Raw genomic sequence first — 17,871 nt, 5'->3', positions numbered from 1 at the left:
GAGTGATCAGACATGATGCACGGGGAGAAAAAATGGCCCAAAGCATTTCTTTGGCCCTCTCCTATTTCTCATTTAATATTAATGGCAGTGTTTTATGCTTATGCAAGTTAGATACGTGCCAAAGAAATCTGAATCAAGGTGTTAATACTTAAGGCAAACAAATTCCCTGCTGTTTCCCAAGGTTTAAAAAGGTGATCAAGACTTATTAGGATTAAGGGCTCATTTCAGCTGAATTGATCAGATGGCATTTGGGTGTAATTTAAGCTAAAAATACAGGGAAGGAATAAGCAGATTTTTATTTCTGTATAAATTTGTCTCCTCCTCTCCCTCTTTCTCTGCCATGCACACGCACGCACTTACCCTGAGCAACATTGCCTGGTTTGGGGAGGGTTTTTTTGGTACACTGGGAAAGGTTATTTGGGCTGGATCTGCAGGGAAGATAGCGATGCCTTGTCTCTCACCTGACATATTTAAACACGTTCCTCTCCCATGTCACTTTTCGGTCTCGAGACACGAAAGCTGATTGTCCAGAGTCACGTTTCTTGAGCCACGCGGAGACCGATTTAGCTTCCACCATCGTTGTCGTTTCACAGTTGCAATCACTGATATTTCTTGGAGTACGTTCTGAAATGTGTCCAGACAGTGAAAACTGGAGCTGGAAGAGGAGAGAAGAGGGATGCTCTTTGGTGGAACAACATTGCCATCTCATGGTGCGGGTGCATCCCTACAAAGTCTGCAGCGATGCTCCCATCCACAGCGTTCAAGGTCGCAAGCTCCAAGCCCACGTGAGTCCCGCTGCAGAAAATCCAGGTGAGTATGCAAACTTCACCAGTCTGCTCCCAGCCTTAGAGTTGGAGGGCCTTTACCGGGATCAGTCTCAAGACAGGGTTTTCGGACGCCCATCAGCATCTTCTCGCCGATCCCGTTTCCCCCATGACAATCCTGCTGCCGCCTCTGAGCCAGCCCCTGCTCCCTTTGCTTCAGAGTTCTTCTGTTAATTCTCATTTTCTCAAGCTTCACTAATAATTTCCCATGCGGCACCATATCAAATGCTTTATTGAACTCCAGATAGATTAGATCTACCAAATTTCCCTTGTCTGGAAAACCAATTATCTTATCAAAGGGAGATGTCAGCACAGTCTGGCACAAACTGCCTTTGGTAAACCTGTGTTGCACTTTATCTCATTTTTCTCAGTGCCTTTAATTAATGTTTCCTTCAGAATTTGTCCTACAATCTTGTGTATAACTATAAACGGGTTAACACATCCATAGCTGGCTAGCTCATGCTTTTAATTTTCCTTATCTTCCTCTACTTTCCCTATAATCCATTTGCTTGTGGGGGTTCAATCAGTGCCATTTGACCTGCAAGACTCATTAGAAATCTCTGCTCTCCCCTCTGCACACCATGTGCTGCTTCTCCCCAAATGGGGTGGAGATTCCCCCCACCCCTCAGGCTTCATCTGGGTCCCCTCCAGGGTCCTGCTTTCGCCGCAGATGTGGCTGTCTTCATTCCCCACCTCTTATTCCAGGTAACTGTCTGCCTTCGCTCCCTGATCCACATCAACTTTACCATCAAAAATGAATCATCTGTTTAATTTGGAGGGAATGATTTGATTACCCTTTAGCCTGGTCCTGCTTTTGCTGGCCGGCTGTCTCCCTTCCTTCCTACTTTTATTTATTTCACTAAGGAAACTTTCAATGACTTTCTTTTTCCCTTACATGTGCACGGTCACACTCAGCCTGGCTCTAGCCCTCCCATCGCTTTGAGGACACACCTTTCTGCTGTCCTGACACTTTTGTCCATCCCTGTCATCTCTCCATCCACTCTCCCTACTCTGGAGATTGTAGAATCATAGAATGTGTTGGGTTGGAAGGGACCTTTAAAGGCCATCTAGTCTAGCCTCCCTGCGATGAGCCGGGACATCTTCAACCAGATCAGGTTGCTCAGAGCCCCGGCCAACCTGGCCTTGAATGTTTCCCGGGATGGGGCATCTCCTACCTCTCGGGGCAACCTGGGCCAGGGTTTCACCACCCTCATAAAAAAAAATTCCTTCCTTATATCTAGTCTGAATCTCCCCTCTTTCAGTTTAAAGCCACTACCCCTTGTCCTATTGCCACAGGCCCTATTAAAAAGTCTGTCCCCATCTGTCTTCTAAGCCCCCTTTAAGATCTGGAGCCCATCTCAGTCCCTTAGATGAGCACAAATTGGTTCTGCGGGGGCAGAAGGCATGAAGGGATGGCTGCAAGTTGTCCATGCAGGATAGATCTTCATGGCTCAGACACCTCTGCAATTCCCAATTAATGGCAAAAATTATTCTTACCCTTGGGAGAGAAGAGGTCGTCCTCTAAACCTGCCAGTGCAGACCGTTGCTCATGGGAAGGTCTCACCATCTCCCATGTCACAGATGCACAGATGGTCAGCAGAGTTAACGAGGGCAAGTGAATTTTAGCCACCAAAATGCCATTCTAATTTTTCTCACAAGATAAAGGCATGGCATGACTGTAATGAAGGTAACATGGAAGTGACTGGTTCCGCCACTCTGTTGCAAGAGAACAAGAGTCTGAAACTTGCAGAATTAGTCCGCATTATTGCAGAGGAAAATCCTAAATTCTGGATAGGGATATACTGACAATATTACAGTGTGGTGTCAGAGCAACTTGCCATCACACTGAAGCCATAAGTTTAAATTTTGCTTAGCATTTGTAATAAGTGTACCCTCCATCTATCAACAGGTACTTGCTCACCTAGGCTGGGGACCTGAAGATGCTCACAGTGATCCTCTTTGCCATTGTGCACGCCTAAAAAAAAAAATACCCTGGAAAATGCAGCCTTCCCAGCAGTCTGTTAGTTCTGTTTTGGCAGATGCTCAACCAAATGTTGTGTTTTGGCATGGTGGGATCCCATCTTTTTTGAATCCATCCTGTTGGACTCGTATCAAAATTTGCTGACAACTAGATTGGGCCTCTTGGAAAGTTGTGTGTTTTGCTAATTTTCTATTCTACAATGCCACGGCAGCTCTTTGCATGGGGGGCATCGCGTGAAAAAGGGAGGTCAGGATGGAGCCCGACAGAGGCAGTGAGGGGACTCGCTGATCGCAATGGGGAAGAAATAACTAGGGTGAAGAGGGGCTCATTACTCCTATCGTAAACCCTTCTGGCATGGCAGGGGAGACTGGTCCATGCTAGCGTAGTTGCTGGAGTGTCTCCCAGGCGGCTCTGCAGCCCCTTCTGCCTTTTTTCCGTTCCCCAGGATGTCAGCCTGCTGGAGGAAAGCCATCTATCACAGCTGATCCTCTCCATCCACTAGTTATCTAGATTTAGCTTGCAAGTCGCATAATTTATGGTCAGTTGGTTCATCTCCCCTGCTCTTTGTCAATGCACAGCGTTTCGCAGACCAGTTTCTGAGAATAAAAGCTGCAGCACTGAAGGCATCCACGGGCAGCAAAAGCCCCACCTCCAAAGTACACGAGCCAAGGAGGCCCGCGCATGGGCCATGGGAACAAACGGGCTAATAGGTGCCGATAAGGGGTTTGAAGCAAAGAGCCTCGTTGCCCTCCTTCGCGATCTTTGGATCAGGAAGTCATTCCGCTGAGATTTGTTTTCCTTTCCTTCCTCTGTACGTAGGATAAAGCAGGCAGAAAGTGTGAAGCTGTTATTAGAGGCAGAGTGCCAAGAAATCAAGAAAAATCTCACAGAAGCGCAAGTCATGCCCCAAACTAAATTTACCTGAAAAAAAACTGGTAGTGCTTTACACAACCTTATAATGACTTCATTTCTGTTGTGATCGTTGCTGTTGTTCTGCTTAATACCTTTCTCACTTAAAAAAAACCCTAACACAACCCTGTAGCAACCACTACAGAAATATTATTTGTTTGTATTATTCTTTAGGTGGTTCCTGTGCTGGAGGCAGTAAGTAGTTAGAATCACTCAGTACGTAATAGAGAAATTCATTCCAATAATAATAACAACATTTATTATTTTTGAAATATGAATCTGATGAATTCATGAATATAGAAAGCTCTTGTTGCTGGCTGTCCACAAAACGCTAATAAAATCAAGCATGATTTTGCCGGTAGACTTTTGCTGTAGATTTCTAATGCTCCAGACGTGTGTCCATCACTGCTCGGCACCCAGCTCCTGGCCCTGCTGTGTGTTTGGATCCACCTTCTCCCCATGCACCGGTACACGTTAGGGGTTGACCTGCTGGAGAGCAGCTCTGCAGAGAGAGTCCTGGTGGAGAACAAGTTGCCCATGAGCCAGCAATGTGCCCTTGTGGCCAAGAAGGCCAATGGTCTTGGGGCTCATTGAAAAGACTGTGGCCAGCAGATGGAGGGAGGTCATCCGCCCCTTCTGCTCTGCCCTGGTGAGGCTGCAGCTGGAGTGCTGTGTCCAGTTCTGGGCTCCCCGGTTCAAGAAGGACAGGGAACTGCTGGAGAGAGTCCAACGGAGGCTTCGGAGATGATCAAGGGACTGGAGCATCTCTGTGCTGAGGAAAGGCTGAGAGACCCGAGGCTGTTCAGCCTGGAGGAGAGAAGACCGAGAGGGGATCTCATCAATGCTCATTGATATCTAAAGGAGGAGTGGCAAGAGGATGGGACCAGACTCTTTTCAAGTCGGTGACAAGACAAGGGGAGTCTCCTTCTCTGGAGACATTCCAAACCTGCCTGGACACATTCCTGTGCAACCTGCTCTGGGTGACCCTGCTCTGGCAGGGGGTTGGAGGAGATGATCTCCAGAGGTCCCTTCCAACCCCCACCATTGATTCTGTGATTCTCGCAACAACAGCAGTGGGATGGGGCATGCCTGCTCACCCTGTGGTGCAGGCAGCCTTTTCCTTATGGTATTATTTGGGGGGTGGCATCAGCTGCTCTCCCCCCATAGAGCAGCGATCAATGTGGGGCAGATCAACCTGCTCAGGCGCTGTGCTAATAGAGCATTTATAAATGTTGTGTTATAAAACCTCCTTCTCTTAGAGGCAAAGCAACCACTTGCCTGGAGTTTTACCGTTCTCCAGCATTCCTCTTTTTTAGGGGCTGGGAGCTCTGTGGGGTCCAGCAGGTGGGACCTGGGTGGATTTGCTCCGGAGCGCCCCACTCGTGTGCGATGGGCTCTGTTTGGTGAGGGGTTTTTTTGCCTTGCAGGATTGACGCAGCCTGACTCTCAGCAGCTGAAATGTAATCTTTAGCAAGTAAACTGGTAGTTTACACTGGCTCTGGTCAGAGGTAACAGAGCTGTTTCTAATTAGTAGGAGATTTTTAGAAAGTGGTTTTTTTGCCAAGTGGGGCCCCGAGGTCTAATGGTGTTTGCGCTCTGATATACCGGCACAAAAAGCCTTCCTGATGTAAAGGCAGATTTAGATGTACCCCCGACTAAACCGTCTCCCTCTGTGCTGTACCGACAGCATCATGTCTTCAGTTAACGACCCCTCGTAAAAAAACCTAAGGCTGTCCAACCCAGAAAACACTTAAATCAGTTAGTTCCCCGATGTCCTGTTATGACGATGTATAAATTAGTATTGCAAAGGGTGACTAAATTGGAGGGGAGGAAGGCTATAATAATGCACAGGTGTTTGCAGAGTGTGATGCTGTCACAAGCTGGGAAGTTGCAAAACGCTTAACAAAGTAAAATTAGGCATGTAAAAGTAAACTCTTCTCATGTTGCAGATATGGTGGCTGCCTTTTTAGTCCTTATGCTTGCTTTATCTCCAAAGCTGTGTGGACATAGCGAGCATTAGAAATACAAATATGGAAACCTTTAAGCACAAATGTATTGCTTTACAATTGCTTGTAATCTGGCACGATTCAGCTCCTTGCATTCCTTCCTCTGATATTTTTTTTTCCCCTCTGCGCATTAGTGCCCATGGCCCTGCCTGCCTCTGAATCGACCGACGAGCTGGCATTTGAGAGGCGTAACTCTGGGTCCCTCTGCTTATAAGAGAGCGGTAGGACCTTCTCTTCTGTCCGTATGCATGTGCTTTATAGTTTCCCAAGCGACAGCTATTGATTTTGGGTAAAATAACTAAGGAAGCTCAAAAGGAGCAAACGAGTTTTCTAACAGATCAACGGATAATTATAAAAAAGACACAAGCTTTCAGTAAATGCCAAAAGATATACATGCTGGCAGTTAACAACAGCAAGTACAATGCCTAAAAGGATTAGTGCGCAAAGGGAGCAAAGCCAGGCACGTTTTGCCCTGTATTTATGAAATGTTCAGGCTGGTCTTCCAGAGGTCTTACTCAAAACTGAGCACTGTGGCGTGTGGAAGGGTTTACTCCCATTGTCTTGGCACGTAGGAGGCCATAGCTGGCTACTGCGTCCAGCTTTGGGCCCCCAGTATAAGAAAGACATTGGAAAGCCAGGGAGGGCACTGTGGAGGGCCACCAGGCTGGTTATGGAGGAGGTGCAAGGAGAGGTTGAGGGAGCTGCCTTTGTTCCACTCGGAACAGAGGAGGTGAAGGACGAGTTGCTGTCTCTCCCTGTTCAAAAGAGTTTATAGAGGAGGCTGAGCCAGACTTTTCTTGGAATTGCACTGCAAAACAGTGAAGGGTGATGGTGAAGAGCTGAGCTGTGCCCCATGCACAGCCCCAGAACGACAAGCACCTGAGTTTAATTGCTGCAACTTCCCGAGATGGTTGTCAGATGGGCTGAAACTTTCTATAAAGAGGGCTTTGGAGCTACTTTGGCAAACAACGACATCAGTTGGCTTATTTGGGACAAGTGTCTGTGTTTCAGAAGGGGGAGATCTGGGAAGTGTGAGTGGGTGATAAGCCCCGAGCAACTTATTTAACCCCTCCGCTTGGCAGTGGTCACAGGCACAGACCTGAGCAGATCTTTTGGTAAGGTTTAGAAAATAAGATATTGTTTAATATTATTTAATAACCTCCTTTGGGTGATGCTGAGAGTATCTAAGGAAATATTATAACATGTTACGCTTCTAGGGGAACGCCAGTGCCTGCATGAGGTACTTGCCTTCAGGCTCTGGCTTCTTTTCTGAAGGGATTGAGAAATCATTTTTTTGAATGTTACCGGGGCCAAATCCATACCAGCAGCATGTTGGGCTCATGGAGAGCAGGGCTCAGCCATTGTTGGAGCACCCTTGAGCAGCCACGTTGATGCGCCTCCATTTTTGGAGGAGATCTCCAGAGCAGATATGTTCATCCTTTCACGGAGCAAAACTGAAGCAGGTTCCCAAGCTCAGGAATAAAATGAACCTCATCTTTGAGTGGAGCAAGGGTGATTTTGTAGGATTACTGTCTCTAAGGTTATTCAGGATCTCCACAGTGTCTCTGCTGTGGAGAAGATGAAGGCTTGGGTGGGCTCTAGAGCAGAAAGCCAGGCTGTCCCAGTGACCACTGTCCCTGCAGCAGAGCATCAGGCAAAAGGGTTGAACATCTGCAGCCTGAGACACTGGATGTGCCGCTACAAGTGGCCAACGTCGCATGTGAACCAAACCTGAGCCAGGCACACCGTGGGCCAAGGCTGGCGCAACGCTTTCCCTACAACTGTGGTGAGCCCCCCATGGTGTCCAAGGCTGGACTGTTGCTCTGCACTTGTCGGATGTGCAGCAGCGTGGAGAGGTGAAGGGAAAAATGTGGCTTTGTGACTAGTCACCTTGCTGGGAGCTGGGGCCTCGGTCTGCTGCAGACTGCTTATGTGACACTGGGGTGTGATTTTTCGCCTCACTTGGCCAGGCCACCAAGCCCTTGGGGATGCGGGGAGACCTGGCACAGACTTTGCCTGCAGACTGCCATTTTTCAGGGCTCCCTGTGCAGTGAAGCAAAAACCAGGCTCCTCCAGAGGGCAATGCAGAGCAGCACCAGGATCTTCATAGAATTGTAGAATGGTTACAGTTGGAAGGGATCTTAAAGCCCACCCAGTGCCACCCCCTGCCCTGGGCAGGGACACCTCCCACCAGACCAGGTTGCTCCAAGCCCCATCCAACCTGGCCTTGAACCCCTCCAGGGATGGGGCAGCCACAGCTTCTCTGGGCAGCCTGGGCCAGCATCCCACCACCCTCACAGCAAAGAATTTCTTCACAATATCTAATCTAAATCTGCCCTCTTCCAATTTGAAACCATTACCCCTTGTCCTTTTTTGCTACTCCCTGTATTTAATTGTATGGGTGTGAAGCATGCAGCAGTCTCAGTCCAAGTAACTTGGCAGTGCCCCATCTACCAGCACAGCTCCCAGCTCCATGCAGACCAGGCTCACTGGTCTCTGTGAGCCTGCTTGTCCCCCCCCTCCCCTTGCTGCCTTTCTAGCAGGCTTTTGGTGACCCAAACTCATGTGCCAGGTTGGTGGGACATAGGCAAAGCCATGGCGGTGGCATCTGGACCATTGCACCATGGAGCAGTGCCCTGGCGAGATGTTGGCAGCTCACGGTATCCAGGTAGGGGGTCGAGAAAATACAAAGAGGTTTGCCTCAGTGTGTTTGACATATTAAGAGACGGGATGAGTCCAGCCCTCAAAAGCACTTTTCTGAGGCAAAGAGGCTCATTCAGGAGATTAGAGCCCAGCCAATCCTGGGTCTCTGCCTGTAGAGGTGCAGGGGTCAACAGAATCATAGAATCATAGCATGGTTTGGGTGGGAAAGGACCTTAAAGATCGTCTAGTTCCACCTGAAGGGTGGAAGGGATCTTAAAGCCCACCCAGTGCCACCCCCCGCCCTGGGCAGGGACACCTCCCACCAGACCAGGTTGCTCCAAGCCCCGTCCAACCTGGCCTTGAACACCTCCAGAAGAATCCCCTAAGATAAATAACCCCATTTCTGCCTTAAAGTGCTTTCCCAAACCCTCTCACCAAGCAGCTGGGGCTGCGGGCAGCCTGTATTCATGCCCAGCCTTCTCCCTTTCTGTTGCACATTGAGCCTGTGCGTTTTGGCTCATGGTTTCATCATCTCCCCTACATGCTGGTGAGATGTGCTGCTCTGGGCTATGACTTTACACCACACCTTCTGCAGGACTGGGTTACACAGAAAATTCCCCTCCTAACTCCAGGGCAAGGGGCTCGGTGGCACATTGAGGCGATGGGGGGAACTGGTGCAGGAGGAGGATGCTTTCATGTTGTGCCAGATAAAAGCTGGGGTGAAACGCTTAATAACAGCTGGCATCTGTTCCTATGCATTAATGCGTCCTGTAGGCTCAGCAGACACTATGTATGTGCACAGGGGAGGGAGGGAGGGATGGACGGATGGATGTGTTCATCCCTGAAGGAGCTCCTGGCTTTGGAGCCAGACACATTTCCTTGCAAGTCAAACTGCTAACCATGGACCTGGGCGAGTGTTTGCCAAAGGAGAGGATTTCTCGTGGAGAGGTGTGTCAGGGCACGAGGGCTCCTCACCTACGTCATTCCCCGAGGGACTTCTTTGGAACTGGAGCCCTCCTTGCGTTTTCACCCAGGGCCCTATCTGCTGATTAAGCCCTGACTATCTCGACAGCTTTCCGTGGGGACTGTTTGCTCTGCGGCAATATTAGCATCCTCTGCCAGCTCTCCGCAGCAGGAAGCACGTACGCGGGAGCGCAAACAAAGCTGGGGGCTTGCCCTTTGCACCCTGCAGTGGGGCGAGGTGGGGTGCCCCCGAGCTGGTCAGGAGCAAGAGGGCACGCCCTGGCATTTTGGGAAGTTAATTTTTTTAAAAAGCTGGCAGGCTGGCTTTTTTGCTGCCACCACAGGCTATGGAGGGGATGAGCGGAGTGCTTTTTTGGTGATTTATAAGCACTAGGTGGTTGGTGTTGGTGGAAAGAGGTGGTGTTCTGACTGGTTTTGCTGTGCCCGCATCTGTGCAACATGTGGGGCTGCTGGCACGCATCGACTGGACAAAGCTTCTAGCTAATGAATATACAGCCTTGCCAAAAATCAGGAGGAGGAGGAAAAAAGGCGCAGGGGGGGAGCTGCACAGAGCCTGATTGCTGTGGGTGATGGGGAGCCGGTGGTTTGCATCCCAGCGGGGTGCTCTGGTCTCCTCGCATGGGCTGATGGTGCTGGTCCAGCACAGGGCAGGGATGCAGGAGGGATGCGCTGGGGAGTCCTCTTTGGCGCTTCAGCTCTGACTCTCCTTTACAAATTCTGCTGTCCCAGCACAGGCAGCTACTGAAGTTCATACCCCTTGCACCCCAGGGCCAGGAAAGCTCTGGGGGATCCTTCCAACCTGGGTCATCCCAATCCCAGGGGTGCCTGTCAGCCCTCCTGTACCACTCAGGGCATCCTCCTGGGGACAGGTTACGGGGACAAGCAGAAGCTCTGATGGATCAAACCTCCCTGCCCGCCTGATCTCTAACGGGGAGCTGGGCAGGCATCTGAGCTTGTCAGGCAGCCAGTTCGGGATGTGTGGTGTTATTTGGGGTGCCTTTGTGTCGGGGGCCCTGTTGTTGCCTTCCTTGGAAGTATTCAGAGCATCAAGGCCACTCCAAGCCATAGTTGTTCTTGCTACAGGGCAAAGAGGTCTAAGCTACGGTGCAAAGTAGCCTCCACAAATGCAGTTCTAGATATAAAGAGAAAGGGCTTAATACGCTGTAAAACACAACAAAAAGGTGCAAATGATGTGTCTTTTGGCATCCACTCAGTCCCACCCATCTCTCCTGACCCTCAGAGGTTTGGCTGCCCGGAGGACCTCGCTGTGCATGCTACTGTGTGCCTGGGCTTCTGAAAGCACAGCCCGAGCTCCTTCCTCAGCCTTATCTCAGCGCACCAAGAATGCAAACACCAGGGCTGGTGGAGAGCAAGCCATGAGGCTGCTCCAAGCCCTGGCAGGGCAGAAGACAGCAGAGAGCCAGTGCAGCTCCTCCGGCACGGGCAAAGGGCTCACCACCAGCTGTGGATACCTTCCAGCGGGGTCCAGCTCGGCTTTGCTTCCCAACAGACTGCACGCTTTGCCTGCTTTTTGCAGCCAAGAGGTGAGTTTTGCTTTATCTCTATAAACACGTCAGGTTGTAGAATCCGAAAGCAGGTAAGAAGCAGTGTGGTAAGAAGCTCCTTCGTTGGCATGCGTTGCTGGAGGTTGGGATTACGTTACATTAATTACAGCCAGTGATGAGTCGGATATATTCTCCTACAGGTTTTCCATTTGAAGGAGGTTTCCAAATGTGCCTGGTGTTAAATCTGGAAGGAGGTTGGCTTTGAAGTGCACGCACGTGCGCTAACTTGATTGTAGCTGTAATTTACTTCAGTAGATTCTGTATAGCCACGAAAGCAAACCGGTGTAGGTGCAGGCGATACCATGTGTGTTCCAAACGGGGACTACCTTGGGGTTGTTCCCTGCCAGGGGAAATACGGACCGTCACCCAGTTGGATGAGTGCGGACCCTAATGCACAACCCCTTGGTTCTTGGAGGGAAGGCGCGGTTTTGGGGACAGACAGGAGGACGGGAGTCTCTCTTTTGAATCCCGAGGGATGCCCAGGAGCCGTGGGGATGAGGATTCAGTGGGCAGAGTTTGGCATTGCCAGAGGACGGTGCTCTGTGTATTATTTACCTGTGGTGCATCAACTGTAATTCATAATGCAGGTGACTTCCTTCAGATAGTCTGAAACTCAAGCCTGGTCTGAACTAAAGGGCTGTGCAAACTGAAAGCTGCAGGTGCTGTTATTTTTTTATTATTAAGTATTATTAAAAAAAAAAATCCTTTTGGCAAATGAGGAGAAAACGTAGTCCCCGTGCAAGCTGTGCCGGCGTTCTGCATCCCTGCGGGGCCGGTTGTGTGTGGTGGGCTGCCCTTTGCAGGGGGGACCTCTCTGGCTGGGCTGTCCCTGCAGGGACCCCAGCGCTTGCCATGGGGTCAGGGTGGGATGCTCAGGGGTCTGCCCGGCTGCCAGCGCCCCCTTGGGTTGATTTACTCCCTCCTTTCAGTGGCGTTTACCAAAAAAAATCCTGCTGTACCTCCCCTGCCGCACGTGTCTGGCGGACACCTCGGCGGAATTATCGCACATCCGTAGTAATCTCTCTGGTAGTCTCCCACCCGTTTTCATCCTGCACTTGAAATACTGAAATTGCCCCGAGAAAAGAAATATCTTTACAAGATGGGCCATCAAGCCAGCATGCCGCCTGCCGCATCCAGAAAAGCGACCCACTCAGCAGGGTAATCTATTCAATGGCTGGGATTTATTTTTAACATTCAGTTCTGCAGTCCTTTTAACTTGAGCAGGGAAGTGAACATTTTGATAACAGCAGCCTCCAGGTCAAATGTGATGAGAATTCATAACTCGCCGCATAGGGGTTTTGGAAAACCAACCAAGCAAAACAATTTCCCAGAATGAGACGATGAAGATTCGCGTTTCTCTTCACAATGTCGTACACAGAGACGGTATCTATTGGAGTGTCTACTCATTCTCTCCCCACAATTTGCAAATAAAATGCCTCCCGGACTATTTTAAATTTGAACGACAATTGCGAGCGCGGCTTTGCTAGGCTGCTCGTAAAGACCTGAGACATCGGATCTTTAAGCCATCAAAGAAGAAATATTAATCCGGTAATGGGAATGTCCTGATGGTCCCATTTCTAATCAAAGCAAAGACAGAGTTTTCCTCCTTCAAGCAACCATTGCCAAGAGAGTGGCATCGAGATTTAAAATTTGCAAGGAACAGAGGGAGGGAGCTCCAGCCCCCGGACTGCAGTGGAGCAGCACAGAAAGATCAGCTGGCGTGGGTTAGGTCAGAGCTGGGACTGGGAGAAAAACAAAAAAGAAAACAAAAAAAACCAAAATTAAAATCTGTCTGAGATAAGACTGGTGAGGGAGCTGCTTAGAGGCAACTTTTTTCTTTCTGTTTTATTTTTATGTGGCTGGAGTAAGTCAGAAGCCACGCATCTGAGGAAGAGGCAGGAGGGGAACATGGCAGGAAATTTTGTAGTTCAAGTTAATGTGGTTTATTTTAATTTTGGATGGTGTTTCTAAGTGTTCTCGCGTGGGGCTCGGCAGCGGGAGTTCGTGCTGGGGCTGCAGGGCTCTGCAGCACAGGCGGCTTTATCGGCAGGCTTGGGAACAAGTCCTGTCCAAACCACTTGTATTTGCTCTCCCTTCCCTGCCTTCCGTCCAAATTCGATATCTGCAGGGAGGCCCTGGGCACGGGGTGCTGCCTCTCACAGCAGGGGCTCCTCCGCAGGGCGCTGGGGCAACAAGGGAAAGCGGGGAAAATGAAGGGGAAAATAAAAATAATAACAAAAAAGCCGCTCTCATAGAACGGTTCCCTCCTCTGCAGGCTGCCAACCTGCTGGCTTTGTCCAGCAGATGGTACCCCCAGCCACATTGGTGCCTGGTGGCTATAGCTTTGTCACCCACTTCCACCCATGGCATCTTCTCCCACCCTGTCATGGAAACCCAGGGTGTAGCGAGAAACTCTGTGCAGCGGCGATGGCAAGCAACGAAATTTGTTGTGCGGCATGGAAAGCCATCCTGATGGGAACCGTCATTGCTTTAACGTTTAATTCGATGAGATCTAGCTCTGAGAAATGGACCGGGAGCTGCTACAGCTTCAAGTGCGCGCTCAGCGCTTGCAGGGGAATTTCCATGGGCTTTGCTACGCTGCGGACTTATCCATATTCTGGCTGGGTGACATGGTAATGCATCTCACTAATTAACCAAGCACACGGAGATATATTTCCTCCCATTCCCTTCAATTCATCAAGCTTTAAACACTTCCAGGGGTCACTTGGGCATTGGGTTGCCATTCAAGGCGTCTCCCCTCAGTTGGACCTTGGTCGTGGTCTCTGCAGAGCAAATGTGGGCTGCTCAGGTGCTACCAGGTGGCATTTCAGGAGGGAATTTCCTTGCGTCATGAGCCTATCAAACAGATACAATGCAGATAAGATTCAATCCTGCCTCTCGCTGGCAGGAATTACCCGGTGCTGTACAGGCTCATGTCACGGCAAGACCAGGAATGAAGAGCTGGAGTGGGCTGATGTAGGTATGAGATGGATCTCCCCTAAAAACTGTCCCTTCTTTGTCCTTGTAGGTGGGTCCCATTGACCCCAAACTGTTTCTGGGGCTGAGATTCAGCCTGCGGCAGAGCTGGTTTTCCTCCGTGCATCCGTCTCCTGTCTTCAGAAATCCCTTTGCATGCTCCAGGCAGTTTGGGTGTCTTCACCAGGGAGATGGACTTTAAGGGAGCCTGCTTGCCACCGCGGTGGCAAACAAACAAGCTGGAAGTGTAGATTTGTCAGAACTATAATCCAGGTAGGTCCTAGTTCTTTGCTGTCAATTTTCTGTCCTTGCATCTCTCTCTCTCCGGACCTTCTGCAGCCCCGGAGTCCCTCACAGCTTTTGGGGCTGAAGTGTGAGCACAAGGGGTGAATCGGGAAAAAGACTTGGGAAAGGCATGAGCTTCACCAAACTGCCTTCATGCTACGCTGTCCAAAGCCACGTCCTACTATTTCCCAGTCCTGCTAAGTAATAACACCGGCGTACATTTTTGCTGTTCCTTGTCTCTCCTTAGCATCCATGTCAAAGGCATGACACCAAACGCCCAGGGAAAGTAAGAATGTTGAAGAAAATCCAGATATGCCTCTGCTTCTTCTTTGTCTCGGGCATTTTGTACGAGATCTCCCTGCTGTCCAGCTGCTTCTTCTCCTACGTGCCTATGTCCAAACACTTCCTGACACCTGAGCAGGTCTTAAACCTCGGCAAAAGCATCATCTTTCTGGAGACGACTGAGCGCCTGGAGCCACCCCCGCTGGTGTCCTGCTCTGTGGAGTCTGCCGCCAGGATTTACCAGGACCGGCCCATCATCCTCTTCATGAAGGGACTCACGAACGACACGGCGTTGGACTTGAACTCCAGTTATGCAGCCTTCTCGCTTTTGTCTTCTATGAAGAATGTCTTCATTTTTCCTCTCCAGATGGAAATTGTCTTCCAGGAGACCCCTCTGCTCCAGTGGTACAACCAGGTGAGCTTTATAATAAGGGCGAAATAGGAAAATAGTTATAAAAAAGGAGGGGAAAAGGTCTAAAGTAGGCTTAAAATGAAGGGAGAAACGCGGGACTGGCTGGGTGAAATCAGTCACTTATATTATTTTGGTTCAGAATAGATTCATTTTGGCCATGTTTTGCAGTGTATTCATCTATCTGTTTATTGAACACATAATCAGCATTTTTTTCCCCCCTATCTGGAGAATCAGATTTTTTGGCAAATGAAACATTGGTAAAAATAGATTGCATGCGTGTTTTGATAAAACAGCACTTACTAATCTTTCTAAACAGAAACTGGTTGAACAAAATGTGCTGCCTGAGTGCTTGTTAATGCTGCCACACGCCAACAGACCCCACAGTAGATCAGATGTGGGAGATATTTCAGTTTTTGTAGCAGCAATATGCAAAACCAAGGTGGGATCTTGCAAGCTCCACCCTGGAAAGAAGTTCCTGGCAAACTGCTTGCAAGTCGCTTTTGTCAAATCTGTTCGGTTTCACCTCTGTGCAGGGCAGGCACGTTTCCTCCAAAGCCTTCCTTCTGAGAAAAAATGACTCCAAATACCAACAATGGCAATGAAAACCCTTCCAGCCTGTTCCAAAGAGCTGGGAGTGATCAGGGAGTGTGTCAAGTGGGTTGTGTCTCACTGAAATAGCAGGCAATGATTCATGGTATCATTGATTTAACATTGTAGGTTCCATCAAAACACCTGTGAAATGTTCCTGCATTCATTTCTATTAACGCAGCATTGCTCTGCACTGCCCCCTTATCTTATTCCAATAAAGTTCAATAGCTGGAGGAAGCAAAGGCGGGCAGTGACATTTGCAGACGTGCAGGTGGAGTTTTATGGTGCCATTAGCAGCCCAATGGATGGATGTGGCCTGTTCTCTGCTGGCAGCATCACTGTCTCGCCTTTCCAACTCTGCAGGTAGTCCCAGAGCAGGAGAAGAACTGGGTCCATGTCAGCTCCGACGCCAGCAGACTGGCACTCATCTGGAAGTATGGGGGCATCTACATGGACACAGATGTCATCTCCATCAGGCCCATCCCCGAGGAAAGCTTCCTAGCGGCGCAGAAGTCGCGGTTCTCCAGCAACGGGATCTTTGGCTTCCCTGCCCACCACAAATTTATTTGGGACTGCATGGAGAACTTTGTTCTCAAGTACAACGGGAACATCTGGGGCAACCAGGGGCCCTTTTTAATGACAAGGATGCTCAAAACCATCTGCAATCTCACAGATTTCAAAGGCACCGAGGACCACAGGTGCCAGAACATCTCCTTCCTCAATCCCCAGCGTTTCTACCCCATACCGTACCCAGCCTGGGGCCGGTACTATCAGGTGTGGGACAAAAGCCCCAATTTCAACCACTCCTACGCGCTGCATTTGTGGAACTTCATGAACCACAACCGGAAAGCCGTGGTTGCGGGCAGCAACACGCTGGCTGAAAAATTGTACAAAGCCTACTGCCCCACCACATATGAGGACCTGATCCAAAACGCAGAGCTGAGGGATTTCACGCGCTCTGAGGACGTGGCATGACATGGAGTAAGGAGGACGGGGGGTGATTCCCCGTCCTGAGGCCAAAACACAGTCACCATTGGTGTCAGTAGCTGGCTTTGTAGAAGAAAGACAGACCTTTTCACAACCACCATCCCTACTCCCTTGGGGCGTGTGTGCAGAATGGTGGTGGATATCCATCAGACGTAGCCTCCAGTGACACTAAGGACACCTTTGCTTCAGTTCTATTTCCTTACAGGTGCTCATGAAACAAACTTTCCTGAATCAGAGGGACTTATGGGCCTTACTAGTGAGCTTTTCCAAGGGAAAAGTTCCTAAAGAGATGCATCGTCTCCTGGGAGGAATTTTAGACGCGTCTGCACCTCTTGGCAGCATTGTCAGCTACCCATGTCAGAAAAATTGCAGACACAACAGGCTTTGGGCTGGGCTGAGGCCTCTGAGGCAAGTGTAATGCAAATGTATAGCAGAGGGTAGGTGACAGTAATTGCTAATGAAGAGAAGCCCGTACCACTGTCTTTTCATTAATCTGTGTTTTTATCACATGAACTTTACACCCTACGTTTTTGAGAGGGACTTTATCAGTGCAAGTGAAAATAAAATGGTTATTAAACCACCACTCCTCTGAGCTTGCTTTCCCCTGCATGCCCCTGGAAAATGAGTCCCATTTTTTTCAAATATTTGTGCTCCTGCACTTCTACTTTGGCTCCTTCCAGGAAGGGGCTGCACTGCCCCATCCTCCGAGGTCGGTTCTGGCTGCAGAGTCACCTCTTCCCCTGGAGAGGAGGAGCTGAGGGCACCAAGAAATGATGGGGATGCCCCTCCAGGGCTCCCAAATCCCTTTGAAATAAATTCATTTCAACTACTCCGCAAATGAGGTGCAGCGGCTCTAGAAAGGCCCTGGTCACTTTTGTCCAGCTGTGCCATCTATTTTTGTCTTTTTATCTCCATTTTTGGGCTCCCATGTTGTGTTTTTTTGGTCTCTTTCCCTCGCGCTGGCACCCTGCTCCCCCCGAAGGTGCTGGTTCACGCAGGGTTGTCTGCTGCCAGCACCGAGGAGCTGCCATTCCCACGGCCCACAGCCTCCCACATAGAATCATCATAGACTTACAGAATGGTTTGGCTTGGAAGGGACCTTCAAGCCCACCCAGTGCCACCCCCTGCCCTGGGCAGGGACACCTCCCACCAGCCCAGGCTGCTCCAAGCCCCGTCCAACCTGTCCTTGAACCCCTCCAGGGATGGGGCAGCCACAGCTTCTCTGGGCAACCTGGGCCAGGGGCTCACCACCAGCCTCTCTGAACTCCCTCCGTGCTGCTCCATTTTTGGGGCCGTCCGTCCATCCATCATCCAGAGGGGGACTGAGCAAGAAAAACCCCTCCATTTTACCCCAGCAGGGCACCCAGAGGCATTTTTTCTGCTGGGGAGCAATGCATCCCCTTGCGTTTCCTTTTTTTCCCAGGGTAAT

At 49.8% G+C, this 17,871-nt stretch overlaps 1 protein-coding gene across 1 annotated transcript; it reads left to right on the top strand.

Moving 5' to 3' along the window:
• Positions 1-707: 707 nt before the first annotated feature.
• On the top strand, positions 708-16,451 carry A4GNT (alpha-1,4-N-acetylglucosaminyltransferase). Its single transcript, XM_063339787.1, is given in 4 exon segments — positions 708-810; positions 13,941-14,161; positions 14,421-14,870; positions 15,819-16,451. Coding segments are annotated over 4 exon segments (1,386 nt in total). The 3' UTR covers positions 16,431-16,451.
• Positions 16,452-17,871: the final 1,420 nt, after the last annotated feature.

This window comes from Chroicocephalus ridibundus, chromosome 6 (assembly GCF_963924245.1).
Source record: "Chroicocephalus ridibundus chromosome 6, bChrRid1.1, whole genome shotgun sequence".
NCBI classification, from domain to species: Eukaryota; Metazoa; Chordata; class Aves; order Charadriiformes; family Laridae; genus Chroicocephalus; species Chroicocephalus ridibundus.
This window is presented reverse-complemented; position numbering and strand designations above follow the sequence as displayed.